Source organism: Podarcis gaigeae (assembly GCF_964106915.1).
Source record: "Podarcis gaigeae genome assembly, chromosome: 2".
NCBI classification, from domain to species: Eukaryota; Metazoa; Chordata; class Lepidosauria; order Squamata; family Lacertidae; genus Podarcis; species Podarcis gaigeae.
Genome location: NC_139679.1, coordinates 33,905,162 through 33,919,675, shown reverse-complemented (window position 1 = coordinate 33,919,675; position 14,514 = coordinate 33,905,162). Strand labels below are relative to the sequence as shown.

The 14,514-nt window shown below is 39.9% G+C and overlaps 1 protein-coding gene and 1 long non-coding RNA gene across 22 annotated transcripts in view; one reads left to right on the top strand and one right to left on the bottom strand.

Moving 5' to 3' along the window:
- Positions 1–14,514, top strand: part of CACNA1G (calcium voltage-gated channel subunit alpha1 G) — a 326,619-nt gene that overhangs the window by 304,591 nt on the left and 7,514 nt on the right. For 7 of the 20 annotated variants that reach the window (XM_083727936.1, XM_083727935.1, XM_083727933.1 and 4 more), the window contains 6 exons: positions 73–151; positions 266–387; positions 839–1,183; positions 3,153–3,293; positions 9,033–9,167; positions 12,161–12,350. In XM_083727936.1, coding sequence (XP_083584062.1) covers positions 73–151; positions 266–387; positions 839–1,183; positions 3,153–3,293; positions 9,033–9,167; positions 12,161–12,350 — 1,012 coding nt within the window. The remainder of the gene's footprint in view (positions 1–72; positions 152–265; positions 388–838; positions 1,184–3,152; positions 3,294–9,032; positions 9,168–12,160; positions 12,351–14,514) is intronic. The other 13 variants (XM_083727923.1, XM_083727926.1, XM_083727927.1 and 10 more) reach the window with 7 other exon arrangements.
- The window catches only part of LOC310839445, a 43,290-nt gene continuing 32,085 nt past the window's right edge, over positions 3,310–14,514 (bottom strand). Inside the window, exons 4-5 of one of the 2 annotated variants that reach the window (XR_014561509.1) lie at positions 8,930–9,123; positions 3,310–6,608 (exon numbers count right to left, since the gene is read on the bottom strand). This is a non-coding gene — a long non-coding RNA (uncharacterized lncRNA). Of the gene's footprint in view, positions 6,609–6,842; positions 9,124–14,514 lie in introns of those variants that run through there. The other variant, XR_014561510.1, reaches the window with a different exon arrangement.

Here is a 14,514-nt window from a genome sequence, read left to right as displayed (position 1 = left end):
ATGGGGGTTACTTCAGAGAAATACATCAATGATTTTTTTTTTTAATTCCCTCCTTTTCTTTTCTCTTTACAGGTGGGGAATCTGGGTCTTCTCTTCATGTTGTTGTTTTTCATATTTGCAGCTCTTGGGGTGGAGCTGTTTGGAGACCTTGGTAAGTTCTCTGCTCCGCCAGTTTGTTGCATAGAATTGGATGAGGCAGAGTAACATAGTTATTTGTCATGAAAACAAATGGCTAAATTGCCTTTATTTTTGGTTGGTCATACAGAATGTGACGATACTCATCCCTGTGAGGGCTTAGGGCGGCATGCAACTTTTCGCAACTTTGGGATGGCTTTTCTCACACTCTTCCGTGTATCCACAGGAGACAACTGGAATGGGATAATGAAGGTAAAATCCCCATTAGAATGAGTGTTGCTACAGTAAGACAGATGTTCTTATGGTTTGAGGAATTCATGCTAGGACAGTGCTGAATAGTTCCATGTTGATGTTTGCACAGAAATCAGCTCTTGCTGCAAGATTGCGAGCATTGGCCATTTGCATGAGTGAGAAGCCTTTGTGTGCCCTCCACACGATAATGGGGTGTTTAGGAAGGCTACGTTTGGCAGAAAAGGTCTGCCATGGGACATGGGTAAACAAGTTCCAGAAATTCCATATAAGCTCTGTGGAGGATGAAGGGAATTAACCTGAAGAGATTCCACACTGGGTTTTGCTCACCCCTATAAAAAGCCTTTTGGACTTGAAGCTGAAAAGCCCAATCTGATTCATGGATAGAGTTGCCCAGAACTGTCTCATAAGCCACGACCATTCCCACCTCCCATCCCTCTGTTCCTTCCTTTAGGACACTCTGCGAGACTGCGATGAGGAATCCACCTGCTACAACACCGTCATCTCGCCAATCTATTTCGTATCATTTGTGCTGACAGCTCAGTTTGTCCTGGTGAATGTGGTGATTGCTGTACTCATGAAGCACCTAGAGGAAAGTAACAAGGAAGCAAAAGAGGAAGCAGAACTGGAATTGGAACTGGAGATGGAAATGAAGACAATCACCCCAGGCCAGCATCCGCCCTCTGACCCTTTCATATGGGCAGGCAGTAATGCAGGAGAAAGACCTGAGAGCCCCAGAGGATATGCCAATCCCATGCAAATCAAGGTGGATTCTCAACTCTCATTGGTTCATCCTATGGTGAGAATCTTAGGTGGTGGGTGAAGTGGGGAGTAGCTTATACTTTCCTCAGATAGCATTTGCACAGATTCCAAAAAGTCTTGAGTGTATTAATGTATAAGGGAGTTGTATTCCTTTTTCCCTGTGAGTAAAAAAAATCCCTACTCAGCCAAGTGCAAACCATGAAATTGAATGTTCATATGGGATTGCAACGATGAGAGTCATGAGAGCATTTGTTATGAGTTGGCAGGTTATGTTGATGGGAGATGAGGGATGTGCAGCAGGTGGCTACAAGAACTGCATTAAACAGGCACAAGATCACCCACTCACTCTCTCAGCTATATGTCTGGTATACATATAATACATTTATTCAGATCTGTCCCAGCCATAACTTTGGACGGGTGACTGTCTCGCCCCGCAGAACTCTTTTTTCAGTGGAAATTTATGTGTTAATGTGGTATTTGAGCACATGATGAAAGAGGAATACAGCTCCTAAAATGTAGCCATGCAAAGTTATGTGACTGGCAGCATGCTTCTTTGCTTGCATGTTCCGTAAAGTATATGCACTGTGTTCATAAGGGTATATGTCATCATACATACTTGCCTGCATAGAAAGTACTGCTTTTAAGTGATCGGCCATCATATTGCTTGAGAAGCTTTTATGCTATGTATTAATATTCAGGTGTAAGCACTTGAGAAGACACTTTTGAAATTGGGAGCCTGTCATTTGGAACTTGGGTTAAAATTTTCAAAAGCTCATAGGTCTTCCGAATCCCAAACTTCCTGCTGGACTATCTCAGGCGCTACAGAATCCTAAATTCACTTATTCAGCAATATGTCCCATTGAAGTTAGTGGGTCTTACTGCTGAGGAAGCATGCATAGGACTGGACTATTCAGCATCGCACAAACCCCAAAATTAATAATCATCATGGAAGTCAAAGGGAACTAGGTTATGGCCGTGAATAACTTAAATCAGAGTATTTAGATTTCATCTGCGGTATAGAATAATTGAATTTTCCCCAGCTAGTAGCAAAAGCCTGAGGTGTAGTTCAGATTTCCAAATCAGCTGGGTTGTCATTTCCCCATGTCTGGATGGATCCTACACCAATCCAGTGACATTTGGGTGCCAGACTCAGGTAGGTACTCCTCATATCTGTGTTTGTGATCTGATGCAGGGTGATAGATCCACTGGCAGCCATGTGATCTGTCACACAGGCAACTCCAGCCTTCAAAGATTGTTTACACGGTATAGGACCTAGCCTTGGAAAATACCAACCACACTGCAAGCACTATGCATAACAGCACCAGCAGACAAAACAGAAGTCGAAATCCACTGAGTTTTGTCACTTTTTGTGCTTTTGAAAATTTAATCTTACACTCATCCAGTGGTTACTAAATTAGTGGCCTAATTTTCAGAGGTGCCTAACACTTGAGCCACCGAGCACAACTGCAAATCATCCAGCATCTCTCAAGGCCATTTCTGTTTCTTACATGTTTAAGTGATGCCAAAGTGTGGATTTTTTTTTTTCAGGCTTAATGCTGGGCTCCCATCCCCACCTCCATTTTAAATTGTGCATATTGTTGTTTAGCTATGCTGCAGTTTTGTTCCCTGCTATCAAGTAGGATGGCTCTGCAAAGTAGAAATAGTTCTATCAGTAGCCACTTACGAATGAATGAATGTAATGTGTCCCACCAGTCTTAGAGCACTATCGTGTTTAGTTTTGGTCTAGTGTGTAGCAACGTCTAAGAAAGGTTCTGACTGTGGTATTACTGCACTGTTCTTTTTCCCCTCTCTGTCTCTGTCTTCCCTTCCTGGCCATTTCAACAACTGCTGTTCTGTCTGAAAACATTCTTTTTCTGTCTCTTCTCCTCTTTTCTGTCTCTCATGTATTCATTCTCTCTTCTTTCTCTTCTTTCGCTCCCCCTACCTTGCCCCTCTCTTTTGGCCTGGCTTATCCTTTTCTGCATGCTATATGGCACTCCTCCCAGGAAAGACACTTGTTTGATACCATATCACTGCTGATCCAGGAATCTCTAGAAGGAGAGTTGAAGCTGATGGACAACTTATCAGGCTCTGTGTGCCATCATTATGCCCTTCCAGCTACTGACAATTACAACTCTGAGAAACAGGTTAATATTACTAATTTCCTGAAAAGTTTCTATCTAAATTTAGATTGAAACCTTTATTACAAAAGAGAGAGAGAGAGAGGTTTTCTTACTTTTATCTAAAGTAGGCGTATCAGGGCCGAAAGTGACTAAAAACTACTTTTGTAGAATGGCAAATGCATTTCTATTTGTTTAAGAGGAGATGGTATTTACTAGGGATGGATGGATCAGCCTATTGTCATTCTGTGTCAGTTTTTCACGTCTTCAATCATAGGACCAGTCCTCCTGTTTTCTGTGCCTGTGTTTAAAAAAACAAAAAACCACCATGAAAAATGTGAATTGAAAATGTCCACATGTTCTCCTAAAGAATGCATTTTGTACACATTTCCCCCCTATAAAATATGCATTTTCCTTGCACATTTTTGTATCCATTTTTGGAACCAAAATGACATTAGTTTTCAATCTGCTGATAAGCTTAGGAACAGCAAACTGGGTCAATTCGCTTTTAAAATGCTGACCAAATAAATTCCTTTCCCATCCCTAGTATTTACCACCCAGTCCTATGCATGTTCAGTTAGAAAGCCAACTGAATTCAGTGGAACATACTCCACCATCAGTATGTATAGGACTATATAACCATAGCTAGATTTATGTTTAGACAAGTATTTAGTGCATTGGCATTACAATCCTATGCATACTGACCTGGAAGGAAGCCCTGTTAAATACAGTGGAGCTTACTTCTGAGTAAGCATGCATAAGATTACGCTGGAAAGCTTATAAGAATGTCATTAAGGCTGCAATCCTACACTCAATTTCCTGGCAGTAAGCCCCATTGTACTCAATGGGAACTTACTTTTGAGTAGACATGTATAGGATTGCGCTGTAAGGTAGCGTAGAGATGAGATGCTGCTCTTGTGAACATTTCCATTCATCTGCATGGAAGCCTATGTTGAATTTCATGGACCACTTTGGGATGTTGAAAATAAACTGGCCTGTGTGTAAACAGATGTGAAGATAGTTCAGTATGTGTATGGGGGTTGTCACCTTGCTTAGTATATTCCTTGTGTCAAAGCAGATTATGTAATTTAAAACCTAGGACAATTCCAGTACTATCAGTGTACCTGATTTCTGATTAGCTCCATGTGAATATAAACGGTGTACCTGTTCAAAAGGTGTATTTGTTCAAATCCAATTCCAGGTTGAACCAAAATATTATAATATAAAATATTATAATCAATTAAAGCTTTGATAGCATATTAAAAGGGCATACTGATTAATCAGGAAAGTCAGGGTAGCTTTGGACTTTCTTGTGAGAGAGAAAAGGGAGATTGCCTCTTTTAAGATTTGCCATCTACAGTAAGTACTGGCGCATACACACACACACACACACACACACACACACAAACACAGTGCCAAATTAACCAGGGGGCATTTCTGGTCAATTAAACATTTTCAGGCTTTTTAATTATTCTAACCAATTAATTGACTAAGCACTGCAGCCTTAATATGGGTTTAAGTTTCTAGTTACGGTAAGTTTCGATTTAATAGCTTTTTAAGCAGCCCACTAATGAAACTTCTTTGTCTCTTAGGGTAGGGCAAGTATATTATAGATATGGGTGTAGTATGTGGCAGTGGTTCAAAAAGGTGGAGGCATCTATATAGCTCCAGGTCTGAGCCAGTTGATTGCCCTGCAGTGTAGGCATCACATACTTGTAACAGCTGAATGGCTATTATTTTCCCACATGGAACCAGCCACCTACGTCATTAGTTCTTACTGCCCAGCACAGTATATCACACTGGGACTCTCATTAGGTTGAAGATTAGGATGACTGGTTTCTCCCAAGGATGAAAGAGGAGGCGCATTTTTAAATAATGAGAGGAGACTTCCAATGTAGCCTGCCACATTGTCTCTCGGCAAATAGCGCATACCAAATGTTACACTTTTTCTTCCACATGTAAACTATCATTGTTGATTCACCTGGCCACTGGCATTTCTGAAAATGGAGCTCTCTCTATTGAAAACATGGTATCCACCATGGGATCTTTTTTTCTGTTTTGTGTGAAGCAATTATCAGGCTTAGAACATTTACTAAGAAGCAAATCCTATTGAATTTGAGGAACTTTCTTCGTAACTGTATTTAGAATTGTGCTGTGTGGTCCTTTTCTTATTTTACATTCAGCTGCTCTTGCCAGCTACTCCCATATCTGAAGAGACATGAGAAATGTTGTGAAAACTAAAATCCCTTCCCCCCCTCTCTTTCTACCTGTCTGTGTGTCTGATGCATGGCAGGAACAGGCTTTCTATGGCCCTCCAGATGTTGCTGGTCTCCAGCTCCCAGACCAGTCAACATGGTCAATGACCAGGAGTGATAGTAGTTGAAATGCAGCAATATCTAGCAGGCCACAGATTCCCTGTCCCTGGTGTTTGGCAAGGAACATGTGGGTCTTCTCTCTGAGATAGATACACACATTCAGGTTCTCACATTATAGTTGTGTATTTGGCAATGAGCTATCAAAGCATTAATCTGTTTGTTGCCACATCAACTGTGGCCCTGCACCTAGCTATCACACTTTCATTAGGTGGCATGGAAATAGTGATAATATCTCATGCTTTTTTACTGAACCTGAGGGTGGGATTCAACTAATGAGCCCCTTCAGTGGAAGTCCTGAACAATGGGGCTTCCCCCCTCATTCCCACATTGGCTTGGGGTGGAGCTAAATTGTGGGGAGGAGGGGGGGAATCATTCCCTATGGTGAGCCAAAATGCTTGACTTGCTAGAATGACTGCCTTGCACAGTGCTGAATTCCTCCCAGAAAGTCCTTCTCATTGTGATAGTTCAAAATTGTTTGCATAGTATTTGTTCCATTCACAACCAACACAGAATTTCTAGAATACCACAAGACTACATGGTATGCCAGTACTATCATTCTTATTATTAGAGAGCTATTGGACACAGTGTTACTGAATTTATTAACATATTCGAGATCAAAATATTTAAATTCAGAAAATGACCAGATTTATAGATGTTTCTATAAATATGCTGTTTCCTGAAATCAAATGAGGCTAATTCAACCATTGCTGTCTTCCCTAGCCCTCTTTGAGATTCTCTAACATTTCTGGGTTAGATACAACTAGTCCTGGTCTCGACACTACATCCTGAAAGATTCATTACCATTGGACACAGATGGCTTGAGCACTTAAAGTAAAAGCGCTAATTCTTTGGCATAAAAAATGAACTGTTGAGATAAAGGAGGAATTGGAAGACATGGAATAGACATATATCTTTATGTAATAGTGGCCATTGGTATGAGTCAGTTTTACGACACGATAAATGTTTCCTGCAAAAATGAAAAAAGCCTATGTTATTGTGAAGACGCACATAAAAATTTATAAATAAGATGCCAAGCTTTGAGAAAATTACTTGGAAATTTAACACTCCATATTAAGACCAATAAGCATATTGTTTGAGGATGGTGGCAGCAGTGGGCCTCCTTTATTAATGACATGATATTTGCAATAGATTCTAAAAATGGTCCATAAACTACAAATAATAATAATAATAATAATAATAATAATAATAATAATAAATTATATTTATATCCCGCCCTCCCCAGCTGAACCCGGGCTCAGGGCGGCTAAGAACAATAAAATAGTACAACATTCTAAAATCATTCATTATAAAATTAATTCAAATCAAATTGATGGCAACCATTGGGCTAGGGTTTTGTGAAGATTGCGAAAGGAGGGAGTCAGGCTGATTTGACACTGATCTGTTATAGGGCCCCTCTGAGGTCTTAAATTGTATTTATTTAGAGAGAACTTTGAAATAAAGGGTTGGATTTCATTTTTTAAAACAAGTAAGTGACAGTGTTAGACCATGGTCCCATTAACGGTAGTGGAAAGAGCTGGACTGATATCCCTCAACTTTGATATGCTCAAGTCTGCTAATGGTATATACAAGAAGGATACACCAATTTTCTTTGGATTAAACAGTATTAAAGAATTACTTTTACTTCCTCTGTTACGTAGATTAGAACCCTTTCTTGTTATATCCGCTCCACTTCCCAGTGGGGAGGAGTTGTGGTGGACCACATGGCCACCCACTCCCCACTGGGGGCGGGGGACGTAGTCCCCTATTGCCCAGGGGATCCCGGCCACATCGGGGCCCAGCCAGCCAATCCGCTGGATGGAGGGGCGTGGCCGGGACCATTTAACGGAGGCGCGAGCCAGAGGGCTTCCTCTTTGGCTTGCTTCCTCAATCTAGCCCCAACCCCCTGCAATGCAGGAATCTCAACATCCAATTTTTAAACCATACTGTTAAAGAAAGCATTTAGGTTTGCTTGTTTATTGGTTTGAAACAACTGATTCTCAGATTAAAAGGGATTAGCAGTACATTATTATTTTACTGAATGTGACACAGAAAATGTTCAGTGCATGTCCACTAGTATTTGTTTTGCTTAATTGCTTCAAATAAATCTAAGGAGCCATGAAAGCCAGCAATTCCTCAGCCGTTCCACTGATTCCATCAGACTTTTCTAAACTAGGCTACAGAAGTACTCCTGAGATCTCACCACAATAAAGTAGATCTGCAATGCAACTATAGCATTTCAAATTGAGAAGACATAATATACTGAACACCTAGCAGGGTTCAGGATCCAAAGAGCTAGGCTCAGTAGTTCTGAATGCCCAAGGGGGCTTTGGGGTTGTGGAACTTGAACTCCAGCTCCCTCCACCACTGAGCAAGCAATTTTGAAACTGGCAGGAAAAAAATGTGCTATTTAAACAGCAAAAGGTGTGCCTTTTGGCTAGCAAAACCCGATCCTAGGTACATGTGGAGATGGGGGAGAAATTCAGTTCAGTTTGAATTTAAAGGCAGACTAACCTAACTCACTTTCTGAAGCAATATATTCTGAAAATTGCATTTCCCTGAATTTTGCAAAAGTGTGTGAAAATTTAATTTTCATACTCTATGAATATACTGGGGCAAAGTTTGCCTAATATATATATTAATGAAAATAGCAAAGAAAAATGCATTATATATTAGGGGGAAATTCTTTGGGGGAAAATGTGTATGTCAGACAAAATTATATACAAACTCATGGGAGAAATTCACACTAAAATGCTAGGGAACGTTCTTGAGGACTTTTTTTAAAAATGCTCATTGAACTGGAGATGTGGAAAAGTGCACTTATGACTTGAAAATGAGGAAAGGAGAGAATCCAAAATTGATAGATTTGACCATCCTTACTTTGGGTGCAAATAAAGTAGCTGTTTGGACCCCAGCTTGCAAAATTCATTTTTAAAAAACAGCAGCAGCAACAACAACAAAAAATTCAGAGCCTCTGACCAAACACAAGCAGAATATTATTATAACATTTAGGAGTAGAATTTCTGGAAGCATGGAACATTTAAATGTAATTAGGCATGGTTTTAAAAATTAATTCAAGAGCAGCTGAAGCTTTAGCTCCCTCAGTTAGCGCCTCAAAAGACTATATATTAATCAGTGCATCTTTATTGTGCAGTTGGGGATTTCCACCTTGCATTATATGTAAGCCTGTTTAGAACTTTTAGAAAATTAAACTTTGTCTCCATTTCCTTTTAGCTTTATCCACAAAATAATATGCACAATACAAATGCACTTGCTTAGAAGGGGAACTACCTTAGTATTTAGGCGGTAATGGTGATGATAATAGCATTTCTTTTCTCAAAGACATTTACATGTGTCCTGGTTTCTTATGTTTGATCATCTCTCCCTTGTTTAGATCCCTCTAGCTGAGATGGAGGCTCTGTCTCTGACGTCAGATATTCTCTCTGAAAATTCCTGGTCCTTAGCTCTGACGGATGACTCTTTTCCTGATGATAATAACACACTCTTACTTAATGCCCTGGAGAGCAATGTACATACTCACTGACTCACTGGTCACTGTATATTCTGATGTTTACAGGGTTCTAAATACTGTTCTCAAGTGGGAAATAGCTATGGCATTTTCAGATAAGCAATATTTCTAACCAGCACATAACTTTTTTTATTTGAACAAATAAAATACCTGTAGTACCATTCTATTTGGGCTTACATTCAATATTACCTCAGAGGTGGCTCCCGGATGTTTTAATTTTACTTATTTCACATACTAAACATGAGAGTATTTCAAGCAACGTCAGAGAGATCTTCTATTGTTTATGGACTTAAGGAAAATGCCATGACACAAAAGATCCCACTTAGGTTTTGCTTCTTTGAACTTAAAATGATTCCAAAAGCAGATGCCTAGAAGGTGTGGCAGCAAATCCCAGTTACAATTTTCAAGCATAAGCTATCAGACTTGAATCTTTGGCATTGCTGCTTGTGTTGTAGACTTTTTGGTCACCGTTTTGGTCACCGTCATCAGACATTCTAGAATAAAGAGTGACTTTTTTTCCATTGGGAAACATTTAACCAGTATTTTGAGCCCTGCTTTAACCATCTCCTCCTGAAACATTAGACATTTATAGCTAATGTGTAGCAATAAAGTGCTTTATTTCTGCTGTACAACAGACATAACTTCTCTTCCAACATTTAGTGGATTCATCCTTGTTTTCTCTTATTCACATACCTAGCTTTAGCTGTGCGTTGTGTTGATGAATTTTCTCCATTCTAGTAGATTGTCATCATAGTTATTACTTATTTGGAACACATCTTTAAACCGTGACAGTATTTCCCATCATGCTTCATGGCATCATATGCAAAAGACTCAGAATGCTACAATGAATGTTTTTAAATGGGCCATTTTCTTTCAAACTGAGATACTAGAATAGAGAGAACATCCTGACCTCCATCAACATAAGTCTTAAAAATAGATTTCTGAATCTGAGAACCCTAACAGTTCAACAGGTTACTTTCATGAGGCCATATATCAGTCAAGTCCCTTGGTGGTCATAGCAAGACATTTCAGTTTTGCAAAAAGATATCCACGGGTACAGAGAACTTTAAATTTGAAAAATAAAGTGTGCATACCTTCAGTATTTAACATTTTCTGTAATGAGTTAAGTTCAATGGGTTGAATCCATTGGTGCCTTTCAGTTGACCGTAAGACTTCCATCGGCAGAGCATAGATGGAGGAAATCATTTTCCAGCTAATTCTCCCTCTCCTCTGCAGCCCCCAGCCACTCTCTAAATCTGCTCTGGGGGGTCCTCCAATCCAGATTTTAGAGGGTGGGGCTGCAGTGGAAGGGGGAATTGCAAAATATTGTTTTCCTTCCCATTCCAGTGATAGAAACTTTACTGTCAGCTGAGCAACTCCATTTGATATGACACCATTTAGGCTTCAACACTGTACTTCATTTGAAAAAATGCACACATCAGTAGATTTTTTTTAAAAAAATTGCCATTAAAACAGTTTTTGTGACATCTGGGTAGGGAGTCAATTTTGTGATAAATTTATCAAAATACAAATTTATGATTTTTTAAAATGTTGTCAGATAGTACACTAGAGTTAGTGTCTGCTTAGAAAACTGTGGAGATGGCTGCACCATCCAAAATTTCATGTGAATTTCAATAGCAAATATTGTGAATGGCTTCTGCAGTCTACACTTAGTCTCATGTAATGCCCCAATTGGTATTCCACAGCTGGCTTTCTAGCGCCAAAATTAGTGCCTCATAAAACTAACCTTACATTGATGTCCCTAAATATTAAGCGGAGGGGTACTTTTTGCAATGCTATGCATCCCAGCCATGACTAATTTATCAATCTTATCTTGTCAGAAAACGACCCAAATTTCAAATACATTTGTTGAAGCCATCTGAGCATGGGCCAGTTTCTACAATGAAACGTGAAAACACGTCATTGCACCAGTTGTAATAGGATGTCTTCTGTATCAAGATTCGAGGGGGAAACCCTCTTGGTATAGGTAGACCTATATGTTCATGAGAATTCTTAGATACAGATGAATTTCCTATCTAAAACCATCAAAGAATAGTGAAATTCATTCTACATGGCAGGGAAGTCATATATGACTGGCTAACCTTACATTGGTAATTTTTCTTCTTTTTCTCTTTTAAAAAAATATTATATTTTTAGTTTTATCTTGTTTTACCATGCACACTAATTATATTTTGCTCTACCATTAGAGAAATACATTAGAAATTCCTTAGGAGATTTGTACGGTAATGCAAAAGATTTCTTGGTAGATAAATTTTCACCAACTACAAAAGGCAGCATGGGATTGGAGATTGTCTTCATATAACAGCGTTGTAATAGCCTATTTTAGCATTTAAAACTTAATCTTTTATTTAAAGGATGTATTTTTCTTGTTGTTGGAAATACACCAACATCCCTCTATAATTCTTCTTTTCTATGCGGCCTGTTTTTATCAACACAAAGTCAATGAAGGTCAAATAAGGATTTGTCTTCCATAAAATGCACATACCTCCCCACTTGTTTATATAACACTAGGCTTATATTATGTACATACCCCTGTAAAAATATCACTTGGTTGGGGTCAGGGTGGTGGGAGATTTTATTCCTCATTTTTAATGATCAGAGTTTTGCAAAGCATGCAATTGTTATACAAGACCTTGAGGCATGATGCTTGTTCAATGACTCCTGAAATAGTCATGGTTTATAATTGCAGTGTTGTTTCTCTGTTTCCCTGTATTGTAATTTTTTTTTTGTTCTTTTAAAAAATGTGGTTCATTCTGTGTGTGGTGGTTTTATTAACAGTGTAAAAGTAGGGCTTTTACCTCCTGGTCAACCCATCTGTGCAAATTTCATTTGGTTTCTGTAGAATTTGTACACCCAAATGACATGCATGCTCACTGTGTCCCCTGTATGTTGCAGTGGTTATCACGACAAGATCCAGTAAGGACAGCGTATTTTTCCATTCTTTGATATCCGCACTTTCTTTTCTTTTTCAGGCCAATCTCCCCTCTAGAAATGACCCCCTGACTCTCTCACCAAGCAAAGATCTGCTAAGTGTGAGGAAGCCTTCTGTAGGCCGCACCCATTCTTTGCCAAATGACAGCTATATGTTTCAGGCTCCAGATACTGGCATCTACAATGACTCTTCTGGAGAAAGGAACACATCACATCAAAAATCGCAGTCAGGTACAAAATGTTTTCCTCAGAAAATTTTGTAACCCCCAGACGTATGTACTTGCCCACAGAAGATTTCAGTCTTGGTACTGGCTAGGTTTCTTTTTCCTTTTTGGCTTTGAGGTTTTTCTTCCATACATGGGAACTTCTGATGAACTTTAGAGTCTTTATCTCATTTCTTCCTAAATGGGGGATTTGAGTCTTGTGGCCAAAACTGGATGAGAGTCTGGGCAACTTAATTGCCTTAACTGTCTTTCTTAGGGCTGAACAGAACATTTCATATAAAACTGTGTAAGTCACCCTTCATCTAAAGAGTTGCAAGTGTGCTGTCGTCCGTTCACTTGCTGATGCCACCCCAATCTTTAATAACGTCCAATTGGATAAAGTGGGACATGTTTCTTAGCAAAAATGCTTCGGAGGATTGGTCTGTCAGTCTAGTTTTATCTACATTAACTTCTCTCACAGAAGCATCTTTCTGGTTCAAGAAGGGAGGGGAGAATCCTTCTAAGTCCCATCATCCAGGGCCTTCCCACAGAGACATAATTTCAGAGTACTGTTCAGAATGATACAAAACATGAAGAGGTTACTAAAAGGGTATCGAAATTTGCATAGTAATGGGAACATTTACAGTTTAGCAGCAGGAATGGGGAGAAAGCAGGAACAATCGCTATCAGGCAGAGCAAGTGTAGCTTGGCACTCTAGCATAGCATGAAATAATTTAAGATCCAAGATAACTTGATTTCAGATCCTCTCAAAAGAGCATGATCCAGCAGGGACAGAGACTTCAGAAATGTTATGACCTTGCTTCCTAATTCAGGTAGTTTTGGTGCTGACACTGTCCCTTCATTAGGCAGGCCCTTCTTCTATAACTTGAGAAAGCATGACAAAGTGAGTGCCCCAGGCCGTATTAGACTAGCTGGCAATACAACTGAACACTCAGTACAGTGGTACCTCACGTTACATACGCTTCAGGTTACATACGCTTCAGGTTACAGACTCCGCTAACCCAGAAATAGTACCTCGGGTTAAGAACTTTGCTTCAGGATGAGAACAGAAATCATGCTCCGGTAGCACGGCGGCAGCAGAAGGTCCCATTAGCTAAAGTGGTGCTTCAGGTTAAGAACAGTTTCAGGTTAAAAACCAACCTCCGGAACGAATTAAGTACTTAACCCGAGGTACCACTGTAATGGTTTTTACAGCTGGAGTAAGGAACCTGGCACCACCCACACAATTCTCACCACAAATCTCACCAGCCCCAGCCAGCATGTGCAATGGTCAGGGGTGATGTTAAAGGCCAGCAACATATGGAGGGCTACAGTCCCCATTGCCCATCACCATACTTTAAATGTTTAAGGTGTATGATGCCCAAAGTTCAAAAATACAAAGTGAAGGCATACTCTACTTCCACTCTCGGAGGCACTATGAATCTCAGTACCGGTGGGTGAGAATCCCAAGTGGGGAGAGTGCTGTTGGCTTCCCACAAGCATTCTTGCCTAAGAACATATGTGCAGCCTCTCTAGATCAGATCATGGTCAGACTAGTCCATTCCTCTTTGAACTACGCTAAGAATGGAGCAGCTTTTTTCTTTCACGGTCCTCATTCCTTCAGGGGTAATCTGGTAGGGCAGGGGGCACATGTCATCAGTGTGCAGGTACCCCTTCTCTTTCTCCACCTTCCTCTCCTCCCACATCAGGGGCTGAATTGCATTGTGCATTGTGGAGAATCCAAATGGTGGCCAGGCTGCCAACACAGCAAAAACACTTTGGGGAGGGGGAGAAAGAGTCCGTGCTTCTGCCACTGAAGAATAATTTGTCTTTCCACTGCAGAAATTCAGCGAGATCCCATTAAAAAGAAATATCTTGCTATAAATAGAGTGGAGAATTTTGAGAAGCCATTTATGCACAACCCTTCTTTTAAGTGACTGAGATCATAAAACAGATATCCCAATTTGGGGAGGCTTATTGTGGATCCACCTCAAAATGGTGTTTACATTGTTCTACACAATCTCATACATTGGATATATGAGGTGCAGAAAATAAATCACCAGTTTGCATATGTGAATCATCATAACTGTTCCTCACTTTCTCTTTTGAGATATTACTTCTGTTCCTCAGAATAACTTAGCACCGAGAAATAGTTGCCTTTCAGAACTCAGTGGAGTGGCATCTGTTAAATA